Raw genomic sequence first — 25,462 nt, forward strand, 5'->3', positions numbered from 1 at the left:
TTGTTATGGTTATAGTTTCCTTTTAAGTATAATTCACCAATAGTTTTGTTTGTAGATGTTTTCCCATTAACAATCCCAGTTCCATCACCCGCCCAGGATATCACCACTGTTCCCCATGTCATAAAACCTTAGGATGTTCAATAACTGAAACAGCTAATATGGGTTTACTTACAGGGGACATCTTTTGTTCTGTTTTGTAAAGTAAAACTATTGTGAACGCAAGTATTATACATAGTAAGTGTTTAATATAGCATTTGTCAGTCATTGGTTAAGCAGCTAGGACCTGTTCACTCTTGACACCCCAGGTGCTGTGTATGTTGCACTATAGTGCTGCATCGGGAATACGGACAACCCTATTGATGTTGATTTTTCATTATTGATTATTGTAAAGAAATGGCGACTCCCCCCTTTAGCAAATTAGCTAAATGTTTGCGTAATTTAGGCATAAAAGTTATATTATTGTTGTTGTTGTTGTTGTTATCGTTATAGTTCTAGTTAATTTCCATTCAGAGTGTCCTACACAGCACCACTCTAGGTAAACACTACTTTATGTAAAACCTGGGACATAGCACTCATTGAAACTATAGTTGGTCACCATGGGGTTTAAAGAAGGGATGGTTCTTCACCTGGGTGCCTTCCACAACTCAGCACGTTGTGCTGCCTTGGGACTATTCGCACAAAAGACAGCTTCTGACCATTGTTGTTTTTTTTTATCAAAAAATGTTTAAATATATTTACAGTTTTTGTTGCGTTCGTTATATTTAAAAGTTAATAAAGTTTTATAATCCAACTGTCTTGGAGTACTATATTTTTTTAAAAAATCGGGTGAATGGGGCCTTGAATCGGGTTATTGTCATGTGTGGGCTTTGCAAGTGTACTGCTACAGGATCGGACATTTCAAACTCAAATGCACGTTCTTTTTCTTACCTTTCCGAAGCATGGAGCGCAATAGCAGGCAGAGAAAGGGTGATGCACGTGTTGAACACTGCCTGGCCTGGCAAGTTGCTGGCAGTGCCCCCCCGCCTGCTCTTGAAAGAGGGCACACACACACCGCCGCCCCGAGTACTTCACAAATCTTTAAAAGACCATGCGCTTGTTCATGAGGCTTAAATGGTTTATCACCCCTTCTAGAACCCCTGCATCGACCCTCTGACGTTTCCTGGAAGAATTAGCACGTAACACAATACCAAACCCTGTCAGCTGAAACCCCCGAGGAATCGTGGGGCATATTATCAAGGGGGTTTATTTCCGCTTTTTTGGCTTTAAAAGCCAAAAAAAGGAGATAAAATTATCTCCCTATTACCAAGCTGTCGCTAACACCAGTTAGTGACAGCTAAAAGGAGATAGCGACCATCTTGGGCCCCGCTTTGCATGTCAGTGATATTTATCACTAATGACATGCAAAGTGGGCGTGCCAAGATGTTAGCGACTGGAAACAGTCCCTAACCATCGCTATCTCCTATTACCAACTTTTGGAGATATTTGCGCTAAGCGCGAATATCTCCAAAAGCTAACACCTGCCCTGAGCAGTTTTTAGCCATGTTATCCAATGGGAGGTGGATAACATGGCTAAGAGCATTTGCTGGATAATGCATGAATATCGCTGACTTTTCAGCGATATTCATGCATTGCGGCCGTTTTTTATCGCATTCGCGATAAACCTTGCTAATAGCAAGGTTTATCTGCGATAAAAATCGCCGATGTGCGGCGATAATTTTTGTCTCTAAACAAGTTAGAGACAAAAATTATCGCTAGTTGTTGGTAATATGCCCCCGGGTTTTTGCTTGCAGGAATCGGGAGGCGGGAGACTAGCACTGAAATCAGTAGTCTCACGCCTGAATCGGGAGGGTTGGCATGTCTGGATTCTCTACAGCTGGGGCCATAAACTACATCCGCAGGGCTAGGTGATAGCCTGGGTCCAGCCTGGACAATCGGACACAGAGGAAGAGGAGTGTCAGAGGGTGCGGTAGTGAATAGGGTGAAAGGGAGGTGCCGGGCGGGCACAGGGTGTGATTCTCAGGGAAGAGCAGCGCAGATGGGGGGAAGTATATGGCCCATGCATGAGAGAGAGAGCGGGGGTGACCAGTGCGTGGGGGAGATGCTTGCGAGGGTGGGGAGCCGTGCTGAGAATCGACGGCGTGCAGAGAGTGGGTCTGGTCAAGGCATCTAAAATGGCTGCCGTGCACGACAAAATTGTGGCATTGGACAAAAAGGCAAGATGGCGCAGACAATGTTTATCAATAAGGATTCATTTATAACAAAATATTTACTCGCAGTGACAAAATGGTGGTCAACACTTCCTGATTTCCATCGAATCGAACGTTAACAGACGTCACGCAGCAAAAAAAAAAAAAAAAGCTCACGCACAGCCGCTGGAAGACATGTATCAACATATTCAGAAAACATGAGGGGTCAGGATACGTCTCCCGCACCCCCTTATACCTAGTAATTTAATTAAAACGAAACACAAAATGGCGAATTCCCGTTTCGCTACCAGTTTGCGGCCCAGTTCGCGGCTCGGGAAGCGCTTCTACCGTGAAAAATATATATTTTTTTATTTTCCCCACGAGACCCTTTAATAACCCCAACATCATTCCTAGGGGGTCAAGAGAGGTATACCTTGCCCCCTTTCATTAAATTCCCCCTTCGTTTTTCACCTCTTCTTCTCTCTCGATCCTACCGAGAGATAAGATGGCGGCCGCTCCGGACTGTTTAGAATGTTGACAGACACCGGAGGGCCAATCAGCTTCGCATCGCAAAGTTCCGATACGCGAAAAGTTTGCTAACCGGATCGCTGCCCGGAGCGCTGTTACAGATATATATCTTGATTTAAACGTTAATTTATCAAAATCCACTGAAGCACATATATTGAGACCTAGCAAAGGCACATCGGGCTAACAGTCCCTACAATTTTGCCAAGTTTCGTGGAAATCCATTCAGCCGTTCGAGCTAAAAGTGAGGCCAACCGCCCTATGGAAATTAACATGGGAAAAACGCGTTTTGGGACCCCCCTTTTTTCTCGGCCCCCCCTTGCCGAACCCCCCCAAATTTTCAAGGGCTGCTCAGAAACAAAATGTGCCATTTTCCTGAAAATTTCAGCCGATTCCGTCCACAAACGCCAAAGTTATTAGACATAGAATTTTCAAAAGTTCCATAGAGAAATAATCCTAACTATATATACCTACTGGCGACCGCCAGTAGGTAATATATATATATATATATATATATATATATATATATATATATATATATATATATATATATTCATATGTATTAAAAATCATCAAATTGTATATTTTTTATAACTTAAATTAATTATTAATAATTTTAAGGTTATTTAAGTATTTTTATGTATGGTTTAGTTACTTATATTTTTTATTTCATTAATTTTAAATTACTTTTAAGACATTTAAAAAAATCGATATTTTGACTAACTATATTTTTTACAGCGATATTTTTGATTCAATATTTTGGTACTTACCTGTTTGTAGATAGGAATTTGATATTTTTGCATTCTATATTTTGTCATTTATATTTTGGTAAGTCTATATTTTTGTATTCGATATTAAGTCAGTGATCCCATTTATTTAGAGGGATACAAAAATAAATAATAAGAAATAGAATTTACCTGAACTCAAACTGCCTGTCATTTGGAGTTTCCTTTAATTTCTCCTTTATTTTGTGAAAAGACTTCTGATATTGTTTGTTCAGGTTAATACATTCATGGATCCGCTTCAACAGTTCGTTCCTGAAAATTGAAATAAGATAATAATAATGATGTAAGTTATAAATAATATCTAAGATGATCACATGCCAATAAATAAAACGTGAAAATATGAGTCCTTTCAGGTAGTCTTTGAATTTGCAAGGAAGTTCAATTGCTTTGCATTGGCCCAGATTTTTGTGTTGTTGCATTCTGGTTGCTTTCTGAATTTTCTACGACCCAATCAATTGGATGTTAATTATTACAGCGGATCCCTCGCTGGCCAGTAACAACAAACAACACACAAAAGAGAAAGAGCAATGCAAAGGGTCTTAAAAACATGCATGTGAATATTATTTCCAAGTAGAGGAAAAGATTGTTGTGTAATAAATGGGAATCCTGATATTTGGGGGATCATTAGGATGACGGGCGGACTTAGTCTGCCCGCCATCCTGTTGGATAATGGGACCACCCGCCATAAGTGCGGGGGTATTAGGATGCGCCCGCCACAGTGGCGGGCGCATCCTGCATTTTAAACATTGTGGCGGGCGGTGCTGAGAGCACCGCCCGCCACAATGCTTAAAATGCATTTGCATACACAAAGCGGCAGGCACCCCGCGGTGCCTGCCGCATTGCGTATGCAAATGCAGGGGGGTACCCCCAATGTGCAACCACCACCTCGCCTTCACCATGGGGGCCCCCAAAGTGAAGACCGCCTGCCGAAAGGCATCTGTTTTGGCTAATGCAAATATGGCTGGCGGTGTCTGATAGACACCGCCACCATATTAAACCTTTTCTGCCCGGGTCGCAAGGCGACCGGGGCGGAAAAGCGGCAGACGGTCTTTCCGTCCACCGCGGTCCCCCCGCCATAGTAATATCGCGGGGGGCAATGGGTGGCGGGCGGGTAAGGATGTCTGGCAGATCACCACCGCCCACATGGCGGTGGCAATCCGCCAGACATCCTAATGGGCCCCTAGGTATTCATCCTTGCACACACACCTCTACGCACACAAAGTCATGGAAAGTTGACAGAAATTATTACGATCACACATATGCCAATGAATCCTAATAAATGCCAACTCAATCTGCACATATTATCTATGGTAGCATTCTGTTAGCCATGTTGTTTTAATTTAACGTGACCACTAAAATAGTTGTGGCAATTAAACTGCAATTGGGCACCACCTAGAGGCCAGTTTTTTTAAAATACAGATTCCAAACAAAGTGAAACTTAAGCCTGAGTTATTATAGCACTTGTCTTATAAACTCCTTGCCAAAAATCAATATCAGTTGCTGCACATTCCCACAACATAAGCAGCATTTATTATTTCAGTATTCACACAACTTGATAAGGTGCGGGCTTGCGACAGAGGTAACTTCACAGCACATTTGGAAAAATAGAGCATAGGTTCATGCTCAACCCTACTCTACTCCCCAAAAACACTGGGGTGGGTGAGGGAGTCACTTCCATTTTATTTGCATACCAACTTCTTCAGTGGCCACTTTGCCTTCTTCCAAGCTTTGTCCCTGGAACGAGGTGATGCCAGGAGGTTCAAGTGTTCATTGTATTTTCCCTGTGTTTTCAGCACACACATCAGCTATTTCTTTATCTTATTTACCTTACTTAACTGCATATGTTTCTTTTGGGATACTGAGTCTCATTTGAAGTAAATCCTCTTGTGGAATTCTCCACAAGTGAAGATTCTTCAGTGGAATAGTATTGCCATAGGGATAATATGGCATTGTCATCTGGAGGTGAATTCTTCACAGTTCAATGAAGTGCCCAATAGCACTAATAACCCCAGTCATTAGAAAGTGAACAGACTGAGTAATTAGCAGATCTTGAAAGATCCCTGCGCTTTAGCAGTAGTGAGTCCCACATATTACTCTTCAGTGTATTTTCTATTTATTTTCCAAAATAATCTTCAGGGCATTTTCACTGTATTAAAAATTCATTCTTTATTTTTTTAACAGCTTAATACACATTTTAATTACTTTTCAAATTTTCCGGAACAGGATCTTTTTGAAGCATATCCGAATACAAATTAAGAAACAAAAGAAACCGGAAAAAAGATAGAGCGTTTTAACGCTTTTCTTTCTAATTGTTAGATGAACCAATGTTATCAACTAATATAACCATCAGCGAAATCAAATTACACCTTTTCACTTCATTTAATTATTTCATTTAAACACACATTATTTTATATTATTAAATTTACTCTTTGTGAAACTAAAAGAACGAGCATTCAGATTTGGACAATTAAACCAAACGTTTTTAAAAAAGGAGCCAGGAGGAGACTGAAGAAATTATAACCAAGTGAAATGGTAATGTGAATTGTTTCTCTACTTTAACCAATCTCTGGGTACCACTTTAAAGAAATTCCAAGACTGATGGAGTGCAAAGGTTTAAAGATATTTAGCACAGACCTTGATCAAAATGACGCAAAAAGTTTTTACTCATTTGGCATTTACGTTGTGATATCTTAACCAATACAGGATCTTTTTTAAAGAATTTTACAGAGAGTGACAGGGTGTCACAAGGAAGCAGTATAATTGGCATTATCGTCATTTTGTAGCTTTCAAGCAGTACCATCAAAACTACATATGGTAATTTGGCAAGTGATAAATAACATTGCTTGTACTAATAGCCTTTTCTGAGATTACAGCATAATTTGGGGCCGATTACGGGTTTTGCGGTGTGGGTGAGCCGTCACCGCCACGCTCCTACACCGCCAAGACTCACCGCCGCCTACTCAGCAGATTACAACTTAAAGATGGTCTGGCGGGTGGGCATCGTGTCAGTCCCGTGACGGTGCCTCTTTCAAAGGTGGCATTGCCTTTGAAAAGGGCACCACTTTGGGAACACCACACAAGGTTCCTGCACGGCATGGACTATAAAGCCCATGCTATGCAGGAACTGGTGTGCATGCACACAGGGGTGGCACATGTTATGTCCCCCTTTGCGCATCCACATGGGGAGGAGGCACAGGGGCTCTGTAGGGCCCCCTTTGTTTCCTCTCTGCCACAATGTTCATGTAGTAGGAATCTCCATGACGCCGCCAACGGAGAGAAACCTCATAATATACTAAGCAGGACCGCAGCAATCCTGCCAAGCATATTGTGGCCTCAGAAATGCTGTGCCGCACCACCAACAGGGAACAGCGGTTCCCTGGCGGCGGCGGTCCTAGGGTGTTCGGACCACCCAATCGCAAAGGGGCGGTCAGACCACCAGTGCGGCTGTGGCTGGACCACCACTGCCATGCAAACATGAGTCTGGTGGTCCATCCATGGACGGCCAGACTCAAAAACAAGCCCTTGGTCATTGCACCAGTGACCTCCAACTCTTTCCATACAGGAGTTCCTCAACATATGAATCTTCAAACTATGCATGCAAGGACCAGCTTCTATTCCACCGAACAAGGCAAGAGCACTAGAAGGTGACACCAGTGACCAAATACCAAGGGCAACAACTTTTTGTCATTGCTTTGGAATCCGTGGGTACATATCGATTAGAGTGCAGATCTAAAGTGAAGGTGCCTGACTATCAGTGCAATGTTTGTCCCACAGGGTAGTGCACACATTAAACTGTGCAGTGGACCCATTATCAGACTGCATCACACATGTCCCAGACTCCACACCGTCACTGGGGAGGCAGAATAATAATTCAAACAATTACCTCTCGAGCTCCCAGATCTTGGCGACTCCCTGATTCAGGTACATTCGGCAGGTGCTGATCATTTGGTTTGTGACTTTGAGAAAGAGAGAGGTCATGTGTTCGGACGTGTTGTAGTACTGGGACGTGCTGTAGATCATGCGGATATTGTTCATTAGGCTGGGTATGTGCTCCACCATGGTTGCCTGAAAGTAAAGAAAACTCTGCACTGTAACATTTTCTGTTCACAAAATAAACGCAGGCTTCTCACATCAACAGCCGCAAGGGGGCGATACAAACTCACCAAACGTGGCAGGTGAAAAGATGGACAATCAACATCTGTGGTGTCCGGGCTTGTTTCATAGAAACAGCTGTATGTTCGTGCAAACCTGGATCCATTCAAGGGGGCAGGAAGAAGCTTTGGAAAAAGAATAACCACTCCTTACAATGACTTTACCTGCAATTCATGAACCGGACTCCATAAACTGTTTTTTTTATGCTAATATTTTTGTTTGTGTTCATCTGCGCATAAGTGCTCCTGCTCCCCGTTTGCCTATTAATAGCAGTGCTATTCTGGTTAACTTTTTTGTCCTGCTTTGCTGCAATAATAATGAATTCTAATTTCTGTCCAACTAACACGCACATTAATTTTGCTGTTGTAAAACAGCACCGACCTCTTCAACAATTATGGCACCAAATAGTGAATCCCTGGCACTCTGTACAGAGTCCTAGCAATAGATGTGCTGTGACTGGACTCACTTAAGCTATCTGACTCATACACGCTGTGGGAAAAGAGCTTTTATTTTTTTATTTCAAATTATTTTATTGAATTTTTACAGGTACGATCACTATTCTTCTACAGGATACAAGTAATTCATGGTTACAGAGTTTTTGGTTACATTTTAGGTTATATACTTGTTCTCCTGTGCGCCAGTGTGGTGTCTTGCTAGGAGATAAAGAACATCTAAGTGAGATGGAAAGGACAGAGAGAAGAGAGAGGATGTGTACACAGGGGAGGCTACTCTCGCGGCGGTCTCAGAACCATTCTGGGGTTGCGTTGGTTTGACTTGTGGGCATTAGTAGCCCTGTTTGTGGGTCTCATGGGGGCTCATAGGGGTGCAGATACTCGTCCAACATTGTCCACATCCCCCTGGTAGCTGGACGTCATGGTGAGTTCTGTAGTGCAATGCTGTCCGCCCCTCTGAGATATATCACCCAATTGAGCCAGCCCTTGAAGGATGTCTTTGCCGTGTCCTTCCAGTTGAATAGGGCCAGTTTGACTGCAGAGGTTAGTAGTAAACATGGGCAAATTTTGCGAATTCGCGATCCGCAAATTTGCGGATTTAGGAATTTGCAATCCGCAAAATTCGCGAATTAGTGCGAATCTGCGGATCTTTTTATTTTTGCGTGTTCGCGGGTGTTTGCGGGGCACTTTGCGTGTTCGCAGGTGTTCGCGGGGCGCTTTGCGTGTTCGCTGTTTTTTTTTTGCCTGGTTAATCACTGCCACCCTCTCGTTTTTAATGCCCTTCTGCCCTCTGTACCACTCATTCCTGTGCCCTTCTGCCATCTGCCCCACTCATTTTTTATCCCCTTCTGCCCTCTGTCCCACTTTTGTCCCCTTCTGCCCTCAGCCCCACTTAGAATGGCGCCGGCAAGCTGCCAGCGCCATTCTAAAATAGCTACAAAGAGCTTCAACAGGAAGCTCTAATAGATAAAGTAAAGCAGGTGCTCGAGTTGAAGGTCAAATTAAGTTACACAATCATTAATCACCCCAAGTTTGGAGTGATTAATGATTGTGTAACTGAATTTGAGCTTCAACTCGAGCACCTGCTTTACTTTATCTATTAGAGCTTCCTGTTGAAGCTGACTTTTGTAACTATTTTAGAATGGCTCTGGCAGCTTTCCGGTGCCATTCTAAAAGAGTTACAAAAGTCAGCTTGAACTTTTGACCCAATCCGTTGCGCTCGCGGATTTTGCGGGAAATTCGCGAATCTCGCGGTTTGCGAATTTACCGAAAATTTGCAAAATCCGTGAGCGGAATGGATTTTCCGCCCATGCTTAGTTAGTAGGAGGTCTAGGAGGTCCCTGTGGTGTTGTGAGTCTAGTGGGGTGGCATGAATGTGGTGGTGAGTGTATAGAACTCTGGCTTTAGTGTGCACCTCATTGCCCTTTTTATGAACTCGAATACCTTGTCCCAGATAATTTAATTTTGGGGTAGTAGAAGATGAGGTGGGCTAGGTCCCCTTTTTCCGTGTTGCGATTCCAGCATGTGTCGTTTTCCCTGAGTCCTATCACGGCTAGCTGTGCCGGGGTCCAGTAAATCCTGTGCAACAGCCAGAATTTTGTCTGCAATAGCACTGGGGAGATTTTGTTGAGTGAGGGCGATGCCCAAAGTTGGGCCAGGTTCTGTTCGCTTAGTGGGTTGCTGAGTTGGTTTGTCCAGTAGTCAGTTGCCTTATCATTAATTTTTGTGGTGCTTGGGCGTAGAAGTTTGTAGAGGTGTGACACTTGATGTCCTAGCCTGCTTAGTCTTGACAAGTACTGGGTCAGTGATGGTGTGTGCTGTGCTAGTTTAGCTTTCGTGAGAGCTGTTCCTATTTTTAAGAAATTGGAGAACTCTATGTCTGGTAACCCATACCTGTCTTTTAGGGTAGCAAAAGTAATTGGGTTGCCTTCCTCCTCTAGATCAGCTGGGAAGGAGATACCTTTTCTTTCCCATATATCCATAGTCAGGCACCGTCCCCTGTATTTAATCTTGTTGGTGGCCCATAGGATTCCCATTTCAAGTTCTTAAAACTGGCTTCCATTTTCTTGTCTATGTCAAGTAGTGCAATTTTTGTGTTTTTGAATATTGGATTGGATGCATGTGTGAGTTTGCTAGCTGTATGCAGAGTCAGTGGGCTTTGGTTGTTTATTATGGCTCTCTCTATTGATAGCCATACCGGTGTGTACCCATTGGGGGCGCCATCCAGTACACTCCCTGTTTGGCTATAAAGGCGGTTTGGTAGTTTCTGTTGTCTGCTAAGTTTATTCCTCCCATGCTTTTGTCTAGCCTTAGTTTTTTCATACTTATTCGTGCTTTTTTTCCTGCAAATACGAATTTTGTAATCTGCTTTTCCATTTTACGGTGGAAATGATCCGTAAGGAGAAGTGGTAGCATACTTAGCAGGTAGTTGATTATTTGATTGATCATCATCTTAATCGTTTCTATGCTTCCCCACCAGGTTATGAACTTGGGGGACCAGGATTCTAGGAGGGTCTTGTTTTCTGTAGCAATATCTTGTCATTTTGGTCCCTAGGTCTTTGATGAACCCTGTTTGCCATGTCAGTCCTGAGTTCCCTAGGATGTCACTGGAGGTGTGTATGTTGAGGAGTTTAAATTCAGATTTGTTCTGTTGAGTTTGTGTCCTGAGTGAGTTGAGTATGTATCAATATTGTTCATCAGGGCCTCTATGGAGGTCCCCGGTTGCTCCGCCATTATGAGGATGTCATCCTCATATGCAGCTAGTTTGACTTCTACGCTGTTAATACTGACCCCCCCTCACCTCTTTGTTGGCAATAATATCTCTGATAAGGGGCTCCAAGGCCAAGAGGAATAATGAGGGGGACAGGGGGTATCCCTGTCTCGTTCAGCGTTGAAGTGTGAAGGGTTCAGAAAGTGACCCATTAACAACAATGGATGCCCTGGGGTCTTCATATAGAGCCAGTACATTCCGTATGTATGCCTCCCCGAGGTTGAATGAGTGCATGCATTTTTCCAGGAAGGTCCATGAGACTCTGTCAAATGCCTTCTCAGCATCTAGCGTGATAGCCACCACTGGGTCTGTTATTTTGCTGGTATGCACACTCTGACAAACACACTGGCCCCTGAATCAAGGATAAACCCTAACAGGGAAAAACACTTTTTTAAAAAAAAAGCAATAGCACCGGGCTCAGTGCTGTTTTACAAAGAATCTGTGCGCTAATTCTAGATACTTTCTAACATAATAAGCACTACATCAATCAATTTCTGATTTTTTTTGTTTTATTTAATCTATGTTTTTTGTTTAGTATAAAAAATATATAATATATATGCATTCACTTTTCAATTAAACACAACAATTAATCCACATTGCTACATATATTACTCCAATAGGTTCAACCACAAACTTGATTTAAATTTCACAAATTGGATTATATATCAGGTTTCTCACATTTTATCTCATTTTATACAGTAGACTTGAACATATTGTGAACATAGAAACAGAAAAGAGACAAAAAAGACACTGGTCGTGATTTGCAGAATACCACCAACGCGTTTCGACAAATGCCTTCTTCAGGATTTTTCTTTTACCAGTGAATACTGCATTTTATTATCCGAAGATATTTATCGTGCCCATTCCTCCTCATTTGTAGATTACGTTCTAGGGTAGACCACTCTGATCAGTATCAAGCTTATTTAGACTTTCATGATATTTTTATAAGTTGTGGTCCTTCATGATTTCTGAGACTCCAAAAGCTCTGTTGTAAATATTCTGAAATATGTCTGAGTTTATCCCCAGAGGGTCTTCCCAGTATATTAATTCCCAAGGTTGATAGACTTGTTTAGTATGATCTCTGTGGGCAATACACTGTATCCGCTTTCAAAATCCTGAAGAAGGCATTTACCGAAACGCACTGGTGGTATTCTGCAAATCACTACCAGTGCCTTTTTTGACTCATTTTGTTTCTATGTCCACAATATGTTCAAGTCTACTGTATAAAATGAGATAAAATGTGAGAAGCCTGATATATAATCCAATTTGTGATATCTCTAGTGTATCATTCAACATGTTGGGCTTTAGGAAGCCTACCTGTGAGTTACTTATTATTTTTGGTAAGATGGGATTTAGTCACACGGGCAGTATTTTTGCGTATATTTTACAGTCAACATTAATTAAAGAAATGGGTTTGTAGTTTTTGGGTAGTAGTGCGTAGAAGTGGAAGAGATGTGGGGAGGTTGAGTGTTGTTCTTGGCTTGGGTACCTTTGTTGTAAAATATTATAATATGACAGAAACAAAGATCAGTGAGTGCCAGTAGACCAGCGACTGTGTGCCCTTGAATGTGCTAAGTTGTGACCGGCAATACTTACCGGGGAAGCTTTACCCAGAGGACCGAAGAACTTATCGAGGGTGTATAAATACTTGACGTTGTCCTTCGCTTCGTTGGCTGCATTTGTGACGCTGCCATCCTGCAATGCCAAAGAAAACAGACACAGCCTTCAGAACTCATACAGACACCATACATTTATGGCTGAACAGTGGCTTGCTGTTAGAAGAAGGTCGCAAACTCTTGCATAATATACTGGCTATATATATAGCACTTCGGACAGTGGCCATGTAGAACTGCTTTATTTGGTACATAATGTGTTCACACACTTAGACACTGCTAAACACTTTCAATTCAAAGCTATTCACATAGAGGAATCAGCTCGTACACACAGAGGACCCCATGCAAGGGCACCGCACCCGTTAGTCCAGAGAGCTAGCCTTGTAACTTCATGTCCCTTCCCCTTTGGGATTCTGTTGGCCTCAACTGCGGTCCTATGGATTGACAGTTAACACAAGTTAATTGCTTCCTTCCCCCGCTACTTGAGCCTTGTAGACATTACTTTGATTGGCTTTGTTGACAACTATTTTGGCTTCTGCGTCCCCGAGATTTTTTCTACTTTATGATTGATTTTTTTAACAACATACTCTAGACCCCAATTTATGAATCCATGCGTCCTATGGTGCAATAACATGATTCATGGGCTCATGTGAAACAAATTAAGAACACAAGAAGGCCAACAGAGGTCAGAGAGAAGATGTGAGCACAATGGACATTGACACTTTTTGGACTCTTTCTCCTCCCATTCTTGGCACAATTCCGGGACCCGGAAGATAAAAAATAGGAGTCGTGAAAGCCCTTTCCTGAAACCACTGCGGACTTCCGTACACCATGTCGGGCAAAGAGGAAAGTGGGAAGGAGTGGTCCGCTCCAGCCAGGGTTGGATTGGGATTAAAAATCGGCCCGGGCACACTAAAAAAAGTGGCCCACATTTGCTTATTGCCTTTCCTCAAATACACTGCTTCAGCGAAATTTTATAAAAAGGTGGGTGTAATATAAAAATGCACTGAATAGTTTCCACTGGGGAAACACACCTGAAAACAAGTGAGGTCACTTATGCTCAGGCCCCCTGCCCCCGCTCCATGTGCATACATTAATGGGCTGGTCCAGCAGGAGAAAGGGAGTGGCATCTCTACCTGTTGATAAAAGGGAGGTAATGTACGCCCATCTGCCGCCAGAAAGGCACCCGCCAGGCTGCTGGTGGTATACGAACAATGCAGAAACCACCCAAATCGCCCCCCCCCCCACCCTGACCGATCAAAAAAGCAGCCCACAGCTAGAACTAGGACACCGGCCCTTCGGGCAGTGCCCGAGTGCCCGCGCTACCAATCCGACGCTGGCCCTAGCTCTGCTCAGTTGATTAATCTTTCTCACTGGAGAGTACAGAACTGTTGTCTAATGTGTGCCAGCACTCGTGATGGGCACAGGCTCTCATTCTTCTGAGCCTGGGACTTATTTTTCATCATCAGGCTTTGACCCAGAGAATGAGAGAAAGAAGAGAGAAAGATAAAACTGTGACAAAACAGGGGTAAAAAAGAACTTGCAAGAGTAAGATAAACAGACAAGAAGTGCAGGATGAATGAAGAAAGAGGCATAAGGAGGAATCAGGGCTGGGCAGTCATTGTATATGCAACTACATCCTTAGGCAGCACCGATAACAGGCAGCTAGGGAAACAACTTTGAGCCCCTGCACTTATTCTTTTACAAATTAGGCACTGTTGAGAGCAAAAAGAAAAATATTCTCTTTTGCACAGGCAAAGAGAACCAACCAACCAACTAAATAATCTTGCAATGTGCTTACATTTGTCATTCAACAGTAGCCTTCAGGACAGCTTCTATTGGCTCAAGGGGCTTTGATCACAAACCATGAGCTGATAATACAGGGCTTTGGGTATGAGTTAATGGGCACCAGTACTCATCGAGGGAAAAGCAACCTTCATATACTCTTTACCTGATAGTAAGCTTAGGAATATAATAAACATACCATCCACAATAAACAGATAATTACCAGCTTTTTCCAAAGTTTTAATATCCTGGACTTTGCAGCTTGAAGAATGCTCAGCACTTTTTTCACTTTTGGGCTCTTGAGTTCATCCAAAAGACTATAAATGGGAAAAAATGCAAAATAAATGATTTACTCAAACTCGCTTATTGTGTTAAGCCTGGATTTCTCATTATAAGCGGGTGAATTTACCTGTTAAATGAAGACATTCTTGACTTCCAGTACTCGAGCTCTGCTGAGGGACCAATGTCATCAGCTTCTTTTCTCATCTGCTCACTTTCCACCAAGACCTGTTCAATCTGCTTTATCCAAACCATGAGCACACCTTCAAGCTTCTCAATGACCTCGCTGTTACCACCTGGTAAAAGAGGAATGCCATGAGTACAGCTTTCACTAGTGATCAAAGAGGGTGCAACGCCTCTAAGCCAGGGCTCTTCTAGATAGAGCTGCATTTTCAAGTATTTGATGTGACTAAGAGCATGTGCTCATCCTCATCTACTGCCACAAATTCAGACTAAGGGCCTCATCTCCAAGAAAATGATGAGCATGGCGCCGCAAGCCAATTAGTTGTGCCATGCTGCGTCATTCTCAAAGCACAGGGATATGTGGTATTGACATCAATACGATGCATGCCTGTGCTTTGCCTTGCACTGGTGCACAACTGGCTGCCATGCCCAAGTGCAGGCACCCTTGCGTGCCTGCATCATTTTGCAAGGGTGCCTGTGCGGCAAGGATTATTGTTTTTGTGCAGGAAGGTAAAACAATCATTAATGGCATTTTTCTCTTTCTATGCGTGCTGCATGCAACACACATAGAAAAAGGAAGAAACAACGAGAAATAAATCTCATTGCGAATTCCTACGTAGGATTCTGAAGCATTCCCAGGTTTACAAAATGTTCTAAATCTGGGAATGCATCAAGTTCCATGGAAGTTGCATCGGAACACCCACAGTAACACCCAAGGAACGCCCTTTTCACGTAGAGTACTGCGTGAATGGGGCCCATATTTACAAAGCCATGTAAAGTCATGCCGAGTGACTTTAAGTGGCATTATAAATCTGGGCAAGCCCATTGTGCCACCGGTGCGGCAAAAAAAGTGATGCACCGGTGGAGCAAAGGGCTTGTAAATAAGCCACTAGATTAGGAGGCGTATTTTGTTGACTCATTCTGCTTCAGAAAAGCATGGCTCATATAAGGAATGTTCCCCTAACAGACTCCCTCAGTTATATGTGATACAGAAACTGCACTGCGAAGGACAGCAGTGCAGGAGTCTCTATAGGGCAATGTCAGTCTGTGTGGAAACAGATAAGCAGCACATTCATCTGCCCTCTCTCTTACAGGCATCTCCTTTCTATTTCACTGAAAAGTGCCACCCAACCACCACCACGGCCCTCAACAAGGCACTTTTATTTCCCCCTTAGTAACCAATATCTGAACTTGGTTAGCTTTTTACTGAAATGCAAGCATGCAACACACATCAGTTTCTACACTGGACAAAAGTGTTTAGAGAGATCCACGTTGGTAAAGAGTGAGCTAAATAACATATTACGTTCAGTTCAGTTCAGTTATGTCTTTATTTCGATTATCAAAAATCATAAAAGGCAGCATACATCAACAAAGCTTAAGACTGCAATATAGTATATTAACACATTGGCAAATGTTCCTACAATCATTAAAAACAAAAGGAAAAGAAACAAGTAATCGGACAATGTGTCGAATTATATATATAAGCTATTCCTATTATATAAAAAAAGATAAAAACTAGTAAAAGCAGGTTTCATAAAAATACAATGGGCTATTTATAAACATGGAACATTATAAATACTAAAGCTAGTGTGAATTTAGGTGGTAATTACGGCTAAAGAGGTAAGAACTATACATAATGATTGACCGTATAATCAAATCCTCATCCTATTTGCTCGGATAACCCACATCCAGCTAAAAAATGTGGCTACTGACATCACAATAGGATCCTCAGTACTGGTTTTCAGAATCCTCAAAGCCTCCATAGCTAACTTAATGCCTATGTTCTTTCAAATTGGTTTCAACCATTTGTACCTGGGGCCTATAGGCAGGGCATACAAAGAAAATATGGGCCAATGACTCAAGCTCGGCTGGACAGACAGGACATTTATCGTCCGTAGGGGGGTGCCAACTACTGGTAAATACTTTGATGGGAATCAAACCCACCCTAAACTGGTGATACAGCTTCCTATTGGTTGGACTGGTGATAATGTCCCAGTATGTTTCTGACTTTGGCTCAAGTTTGTGCTCATGGAAAACACTGGTCAAAGAGCAGCTTTGAGGATGAATACGTTGCTGCAAATTGACCATGTTCCAATAAGCTGCTTTCAAATCCTTTTTCACAGGAAAGGTGGCAGCTGCTGGGTCCTCCCACAACGTACTCATCCCCATGTCGGTCAATGTCGGTTTAAATTCCTTATCCAGGGGATTCTGGTTGTACCACCCCATGACCTAACTTCAGAAAAAGCTTGGGCATACGGGTGAGCTCCGGGGTAGTACAGAGCCTTCTCCAGAATGCTATCGGTCTAAACTGTGGCTGGTCCGCGATTTTGTTACAGCCCAGGTCCAAATATAAAGGCCGCAGAGGAGTAGACTGTGGTAGGCCAGTCAAAGTTCTCACAAATTTGTTTTGGGCAGCTGCCAGAGAAGTAAAATTATTGAAACCCCATAGTTCCTCCCCTTACAATAATGTTGTACCTATTTTGAGGTTATACATTTTTAGCACTGGACCAATGAGCTTGGTCTTGGAAAGCCTATGCTCTTTTAGCAGTGCGCCTGCGAGTTGGGAATGCTTGAGCGTCAACGGGTCAATCTGGTTTTTCCAGCTGAGTTTCTTGCCCAATGTTAGCCCTAGATAGGTGAAGGTATAGGCTTGCTCCAAAGGGACATTGTTCATGTGCACCCTCCCCCTCAGGGCCTTAGACTTGTGGAAGAACATAAACTCTGTTTTGTCCACGTTTACCAGTAACTCATGCTCGCGAATAGAAACCCCTGAAATGCTCCAGGGCAGTCTGCAACCATTTCTGAGTCCTGTAAAGCAACAGGGTATCGTACGCGAACATGAGCAGCGGTATCTTCATTCCTGCCAGCGTATGGGCGTCAGTGGGCTGGGATGTAAAGTATTGAACCACCCTGTTGATAAAGAGTGAAAACAGGGTTGGGGCCAGTATGCACCCTAGATGGACCCCCTTGTTTACCGCAAACCTTTCTGTAACATTCCCCTGCTTTCCCCAACGAACCTGGGCATAATTTGTGTCATGCAATTTTACCAGAATACTCAGTAATTCTAGGGGAATCCCCAGAGCCAGAAGGGCGTTCCACAATTTAGTACATGGAACTAGATCAAACGCGGTCTTGAGATCTACAAATGCCGCGTAGATCATACCACCTCCAATGGCAACTACCTTCCAATAAACAAGAGCAAGCCTAAACACCTGGTCAATGGTGCTTATATGGGGACAAAACCCTGCCTGTAGGGGGTCAAAATGTCCCTCTAGTCTATCCAAGCCTGGATTCTAACCAGAAAAAGTCTTGCGACTATTTTTTGGATAGAATCATTAAGGCGTATTGGCCTGTAGTTGCCTGGTTGGGATTGGTCGCCCTTCTTGTGTATGGGTAAAATTTCAGCGCCATACCACGCTTCAGGGATGGAAGCGCCGCTAGCTACGGCGTTTGCAAGATATTTTATGTAGGGAACCGAGGGGCATATTATCAAGGACAGGCGCTACATTATCACCGCTTTTATCATCAGGAAACTGCTGATAAAGCGGCGATAATGGCCTTGATAATATGCTCTATGAATTCCAATCGAAGCCCATGTTAGATGTGTTCACATCTAACATGGGCTTCGATTGGAATTCATAGAGCATATTATCAAGGCCATTATCACCGTTTTATCAGCAGTTTCCTGCCGATGAAAGCGGCGATAATGTATCGCCTGTCCTTGATAATATGCCCCCCAGTTCTTTTTGTCCGAAACAAAAGGGTCAGCCGGAATACAGTCTAGGCCTGGAGCCCGGCCACGTGGAATCAATTTTAACACATTTTCTTCCTTTAGGCAGGTAAAAAATGCACTGGTAACTAGAGTAGGTAAGTAGATAATAGGGTCACCAGAGTTAGTAGCGGAAAACTGAGCCTCAAAGTGGGACAACCATACATCCGGGGCAACATGATTTACGGGTACTTGGGATATAACTCCACTGCCCCATTTGAGAAGCTGCCAGAAATGTGTCATATTTTGGTCTTTGCTTGCTAAAAACAGGTCATGCCAGCAGGACTCGTCCCAGTCCTTCTTTGCTTGCAATTGTTATGCCTTATACCTAGTTCTTGCCTTCTTTATATCCCCCATAACATGTGATCTTATAGCCCTTGCCAGTGACTTCTAAGCCTCTCTGCAGGATTTGTTATACCAGGAGGCTACCTTTGTTGATGAAGCCCTAGTTTGTTTGTTGGGTTTGATAAAAAAGTATTTGAGCTTCCCGAACAACTCACTGTGAACATTGGGTACGATGCGGTTTACCGCTTCTTGGGAATCGCAGTTATGCAAGATAGAAAGCGAGCGCCCGACCAGGGATTTCATTTTAGCCACATCCACCTCATTGTCAATAATCCCAGCCCACCTGACTCGCCTCATGTTATTAGTGAGTAAGGCCTCACCTAACTTGTCATCGGTGACCCCAGGGACATTGCTAGATAGGCCAGGAACCTTTAAGGTTAGGATCAGTGGGTTGCGGTCACTTTCGTCTGCTCCTGTACCACCATGTCTATAATAAGATGCCAATTTTCTACATTAAGAAATATATAGTCAATACGACTAATTTTCAGTCCATTGTTAAAAGTATGGGTGCCCTTACTGTAGGAATGCATCCCCCCGCTAGCTGCTCTGAGTGTTCTTTTCCAAACACAGCCCTTTCAATTGTAATGCAGCCTTAGGCCATTTTTTGATTGGGCTTAAGTTAAGTTGCGGAATGTTCCATTGTACATCCTATTCCAGGCTACGATTACTGTCATCAAGGTCGAGGGGCTTGAATGTACAGTTGAAATCACCCGCTATTATCATATTACTGCTGCCTCCCAGGCTTCCTGAAAACTTGTCTAGGTGAGCAACTACAGATGATGCTCTGCCTCCTGGCAACCCTCTGGCACAGACGTTAATTACCAGAACATCAAGAGCGTCAACCATCCGTAGCTGCAATACCATTATATCGGGCTGTCAATAAATACTTCCTGCACCAGGCAGCTGACTGCCTAACCCAACATGTGAATCCACCAGACGGCCTGCCTTTCTGACCCCGCGCCAGTTTTGAGAAATTAAGATACCCTGGGAAAAAGATGGGGGTCAATGACCAGGTTTCCTTGAAGCACCAGATATCATAATTTTCAATGAAAACCGCCCAGTCAGTTGATGCTGTTTTGGAGGACAACCCTGCATTATTCCACGAAGAAAAGGAGATCGAAGGCTGTACCGACTGCTCAAAGGTCGGGTTAGGCATGTAATTTGCACCCAGACTACTAATACCCGTGGATACTAGCCTGTGGAGAGAACTATATGGTTGTAGAACTGCACAATGGTAGGAGCGGGTTAAAGCCAAGGAAGAGTTACTTAAGTCCCTCAACCCCACCTCTGGAGTTTTACCAACCCCAAAACCACAAACAGTCCCTGGGTCAACAGGACTACGGTTGACAGAAGCAGAGACAGGAACATCCCATGCACTAGTGGGCCCAGCAAGGACTGAGTTAGAAGAGCTCAAGGCTGCCCTAGTTGGACCCTTCAATCCTTGAACTCCTGCTAAAATCGAGACACCTAGTGCTTTGAGTCAGTCAATTTCTTCCATGGATGTTAAAGCGTCAAATCGATTGCTAATAGGAATATGGAATGTGGGTTGGACATATGTGTTTGGTTCGCCCCTTCTCCCACTGCGTCCAATGGCGCCTGCTGTTTTATAGAAAAATACCAATGGGGCAATATTGATGTCAAGCTCCGAGATAAAATAATTTCCCGCCCTCTCAAGCATGTGCTGGACCATCATTGGTGATCTGAAACTAAGAACCACACAATCACCTGGGGAGACTTGTAAGATTTTCCCACCCATGGAACTCTGCGGACCACCTTAAACTCACAGAAGAGAGGCTCATTTATACCTGTTCTAACACTCAGCAAGTGTAGTGCCTTATTTCTTAGTGTTGACCAGTGCTCCCGCACATCTTGAGGGAGGACTGGGACGTTTGTCAAAACAACTGTGTAAGGTGTTGCTTCCGGAGGTAGATGCAGGAAGGGCTGGATACTCAAAGCGCTGGGGATATGGGGCTGTTGAGTCGTCTGGAAAGTGGCTCTCTCTACCTGCTGTATTGCTAGAAGAGGGGGCTATGAGGATTAGGATGACTTGTCGGGTTGTGAAACCATTTCAACTATACCTTGAGAGGATGAGGGGCGACTTACACTGCTGACTAAACCCCTAGTTGCTCCAGCTGACCCCCCGTTCAATAGTGTCGTGGCTCTACCCTCTATGATCCCCTTGGGGTTATTTGGGGAGTGGTGCGAAATGCCTAGCTCTATCTTGTCGAGTCTTTCTTCGATCAGCGTCAGCTTTTTTAGTATGCGAACTAGTAGTTCTGAAAGTTTAGATTCAATCCTTTTGGAGAGATCTACTTCCAATTTATCCAATTTATTTATTTATTTTGTTTTGGAACTCCTACGGAGGTCTACAAAAACACACCAACAATTTAAAAAGACAAACATTGCATACAGTACAAAATTCCTTCCTTATACATTTCTATAACATTATATCAAACATAGTGAAAAATGTGCAAATAATGCTATAATACGTAAAATAATCACATAACCGACCGATAAAAATTCTTATATACATACTAAAAAATGTGCAAATGATCCTATTAATACATGAAACAATTAAAAAGCCAACCAATTGGTATTATTTCGGAACCAGAGTACTACTGTTAGACAAAATTTTAATAAATAGGCAAAAATGTTCTAAAAAATTGGTATATCTTAAAACAAACCATTTCATTCGGGGGGGACAAGACCATGGAACGTGCGTCCTGAGCAGAGTGAATATTAAATATGATAAATACTGGTTTTAAAAACACTCGCCTGGCGCTTTGCAGCTTTGAACATACAAATAAGACATGATTTAGATCTTGGATTTGCAACTAGCACAATTCACAAATTCTCTTCTCTCTAGGTGTTTTATCCCAGATGCCAGTGACGTCTCTACTTCATTGCTCAGGGTTGAAGTAACACATGCGTCCACTATAGGGGGTAGTTGGATGGAGTCCCACTAGTCATCCTACTATTAGAGCTCACAGAGGGCTCACCTTTGCATTTTTCAGATCTTAGGGGCATACAAGTGTTTTTTGGAGGACCTCGGACTTTCCTCTTTTTGGACGGTGGTTCGGCGGCATTGGCATGACTGGACAAGGTGGTAGTGATAGAGGGGCTTTCAAACTTTCCTTGGCTAGGGGAGATGCTTATTGGTTGATCACAGTGGGGAGGGGAAAGCAAACCACTAGTCTGATCGGTGGCGTTGGTGTTGTTTGGTTCACTGTGTGGGAAAAGGGGGGATAAACCAGGGGTACTTGAGGGAACTACTGGTTCGAGTGACAACCTCCGCTCGGTGAGCTGTATTTGATGAATTAGCACTGATTCTGCCCTGGAGAGGAACATATCCAATGTCCCCACAATCCCGGCATCCACTGCAGTCTTATGTTTGTTCATATTGACCAGGCACCACTGCAAAGTTCCCCCTAATTTCAGCTCCAAGTCACACTAACAAACAAACTTGGACGTCAGGGGCTGGCCCAGCCTGGCCTCCTCCGGTCCTGGACGGGCGCAGACGGGCCCGCCCTTGGTACGGGCTTCGTCCGGGCTGCGTCCAAAGCGTGTCCCGTGCTGCTGTGGGAGAGGCAGCACTTTAAGCGTGGTCACGGGCTCCTCCACTCACAGCAGCACCTGTGTCAGCAGCAAAGGGTTCTGGAACCTGTAGTCCCCTTCCGGGTTGTTGGTCCCTTCGTGGGAATGGCTGGCACCAGAAAGTTAGCCCTGGGACTCCTGTCCCACCAGGGCGAGAAGAGCGAGCAGCAAGAAGAACCAAGCAGCCAAAGGTAAATGACAGCACCCCCGCTGTGGGGGTAGAGGCAACGCTATAAGTGCGGTCACGGGCGCCTTCTCCTGACAGCAGCACCTGTGTCAGTAGCAATGGGTTCTAAAACCTGTAGTCCCCTTCCGTGTTGTTGGTCCCCTCACGGTAATGGCTGGCACCGAGAAAGTTAGCCCTGGGACTCCTGTCCTACCAGGGCATGAAGAGCGAGCAGCAAGAAGAACCAAGCAGCCAAAGGTAAATGACAGCACCCGCACTGCGGGGCGAGGCACCGCTATAAGCGCGGTCACCGGCGCCCTCCTCACAGCAGTACCTGTGTCAGCAGCAAAAGGTTCTGGGACCTGTAGTCCCCTTCCGCATTGTTGGTACCCTCACGGGGCTGGCGCCGAGAAAGTAAGCCCTGGGACTCCTGTCCCACCAGGGAGTGAGGAGCGAGCAGCCAGAAGAACTAAGCAGCCAAAGGTAAATGACAGCACCCGTGCCGCAGGGAGAGGCAGCGCTATAAGCGCGGTCACGGGTGCCTCCCCCTCACGGCAGCACCTGTGTCAGCAGCAAAGGGTTCTGGGACCTGTAGTCCCCTTCCGCGTTATTGGTCCCCTCACTGTAATGGCTGGCACCGAGAAAGTAAGCCCTGGGACTCCTGTCCCACCAGTGCGTGAAGAGCGAGCAGCAAGAAGAACCAAGCAGCCAAAGGTAAATGACAGCACCCGTGCCGCGGGGGGAGAGGCAGCGCTATAAGCGCGGTCACGGGCGCCTCCCCCTCAAGGCAGCACCTGTATCAGCAGCAAAGGGTTCTGGGACCTGTAGTCCACTTCCTCTTTGTTGGTCCCCTCGCGGGAATGGCTGGCGCCAAGAAAGTTAGCCCTAGCACTCCTGTCCCACCAGGGCGTGAAGAGCGAGCAGCAAGAAGAACCAAGCAGCCAAAGGTAAATTACATTTTGAAGTTTCATGCATAAAATATCAAAGCTATTGCCGAGGGATATCCCCTTTCAGAGAAGGCATCATGGCAAGCTGCGAATTACCATGTGCAACTGTTTTGTCTGGTTGTAAAACCACACAGGATTCCCATTTTTATGGGGCTTTATAGCATGCTTTAAAAAAATGAATAGATAGTTAATGTATGCCCGGGCCTGTGGGAGGGGTGGGATGAGGCATGATAGAAGAGGGTGGGGGAATAGAGAAGGCAAGGGATTCTTACTTCAAGCAGAGTTGAGCATTGTATGCTCCCCCTGTTAGATAATAAACGGATTGAGCCTTGGCTCCTTCTACAATTAAAGCCTCTCATGATTTTTGTGGCCAAAATTACAGACAGAAAAATCTACCAACTATATATCATCTGGGTGAAATTCCATGCTCGTAATTTTGCTCCATTTGAATCCGAATCAGACCCAATGGGTGAAATTTTTACATTAGAGATCCATTCCGCTATTAAGCGCTAACTCTACAAAACTTTTTGATGGAAATAAAAGACATGGAGCAGTGTAGTATTGGTTCACTGATCCCACCCATATGCTTCTATTCCCTTTAAGAATATTGGTACAAAATGATCACTCTCTCCACTTTCAATGGTTTATTCCTTGAACTGGTGGATCACATCTAGCTGACCAAAGTGTCTTACATCTCATTCTTCCTTATCTTGGGGTTTGAAGAGCTGCTTTGTATCCTCAGTAGTTTGTTTTCTTGTGACACTTCTTTAGTGTGGCAAGCTCACAATAGCTCATGTCACCTTAAGCACTATGCAAAATCACTCACACTTTGTAGTTGCACAGCTGGACATTCAGACAACAAAGCCATCATGCATGCATTTTCTTGTGACGGTTGCTTACCCTAAAATGTATGCATGCACACGTTTGTGGGGTATCCATCAGATCGTTCACAGAATCAGTAATGATTATCTCCATGTCCCCAAACACCTCTAATAATGCATAAAAAATTCTTCATAATTAGAGATTCTAAATTCTAAACCAACCTGCAAGCATTGTCCATGGTTTTGATGGAGAAGCACAGTGGTGCTGTGTGTAGGACCTGTACAACCGGTTTGTGCAGCTTTTGAGATTCCCCAATTGCCGAAACAATCAAGCATATACCATACAAAAAACGGATATTACCGATCAATGCTGAGACCACCATAATCAATCAAGTGGCAAGCTCTTATATTGGAATGAAAAGCTATTGTGATGCACTGTGAATAGAAGGTTTTCACACACAAATCCTGTGGCTCCTCATCTTTTGAAAAACATCTGTTTGTATAAATCACTGCAAAGGAATCAGCCTATTTCCATTGCATCAGTGACATCATGTGTGAGGTCATGAGTAGTACATTTGGTTGGTTTGGAGATTGATTTCTTGGTAATGTTGTGTAATCACCTTATCTGGTACATTCCAAGGGTTTTTTAAGTTTTGCCTATTTTGTTTGTGAACGTTAACTCAGGTATTCACTATGTGTGAGAGTGTTTCTGTGTCCTCAGGCTCTTGCGTTTTTGTATCCCCATTACAGTTCTTGAGCTAAAGAGCCAAGGCCCAGATGTAGGTAAATCTGATTTACCAACTCTAGAATACCGAGTTTTACCGATTCGGTATTCTAGATTCGGTAAATCAGATGTAGGTAAAAATTCGGTAATTTTTACCGAGCCATTGATTCCTATGGGCCTACAGGCCCATAGGAATCAATGTCAATTACCGAATTGGTAAATACCGATTCAGTAAAATTACCGATTTTGCAAGGCTGACAGGGTGCCACTTTGTCCCCTAAGGATCCTTAAACAATGCAGAGAAACCTTTCTTCCTCCTCTGGTCGACATTATGAACAGAGCCATGAGAGACGGGGTCTTTCCCAT

The 25,462-nt window shown here is 43.9% G+C and overlaps 1 protein-coding gene across 1 annotated transcript in view; it reads right to left on the bottom strand.

Annotated features, from left to right (window-relative positions):
* LOC147722959 (dynein axonemal heavy chain 5-like) overlaps positions 1-25,462 on the bottom strand; it is a 1,378,573-nt gene that overhangs the window by 1,232,296 nt on the left and 120,815 nt on the right. The window contains exons 10-14 of the mRNA XM_086965349.1: positions 14,678-14,843; positions 14,492-14,585; positions 12,467-12,565; positions 7,380-7,561; positions 3,629-3,748 (exon numbers count right to left, since the gene is read on the bottom strand). Coding sequence (XP_086821475.1) covers positions 3,629-3,748; positions 7,380-7,561; positions 12,467-12,565; positions 14,492-14,585; positions 14,678-14,843 — 661 coding nt within the window. The remainder of the gene's footprint in view (positions 1-3,628; positions 3,749-7,379; positions 7,562-12,466; positions 12,566-14,491; positions 14,586-14,677; positions 14,844-25,462) is intronic.

The sequence above is a fragment of the Lissotriton vulgaris genome, chromosome 4_1, assembly GCF_964263255.1.
Source record: "Lissotriton vulgaris chromosome 4_1, aLisVul1.2, whole genome shotgun sequence".
Classification (NCBI taxonomy): Eukaryota; Metazoa; Chordata; class Amphibia; order Caudata; family Salamandridae; genus Lissotriton; species Lissotriton vulgaris.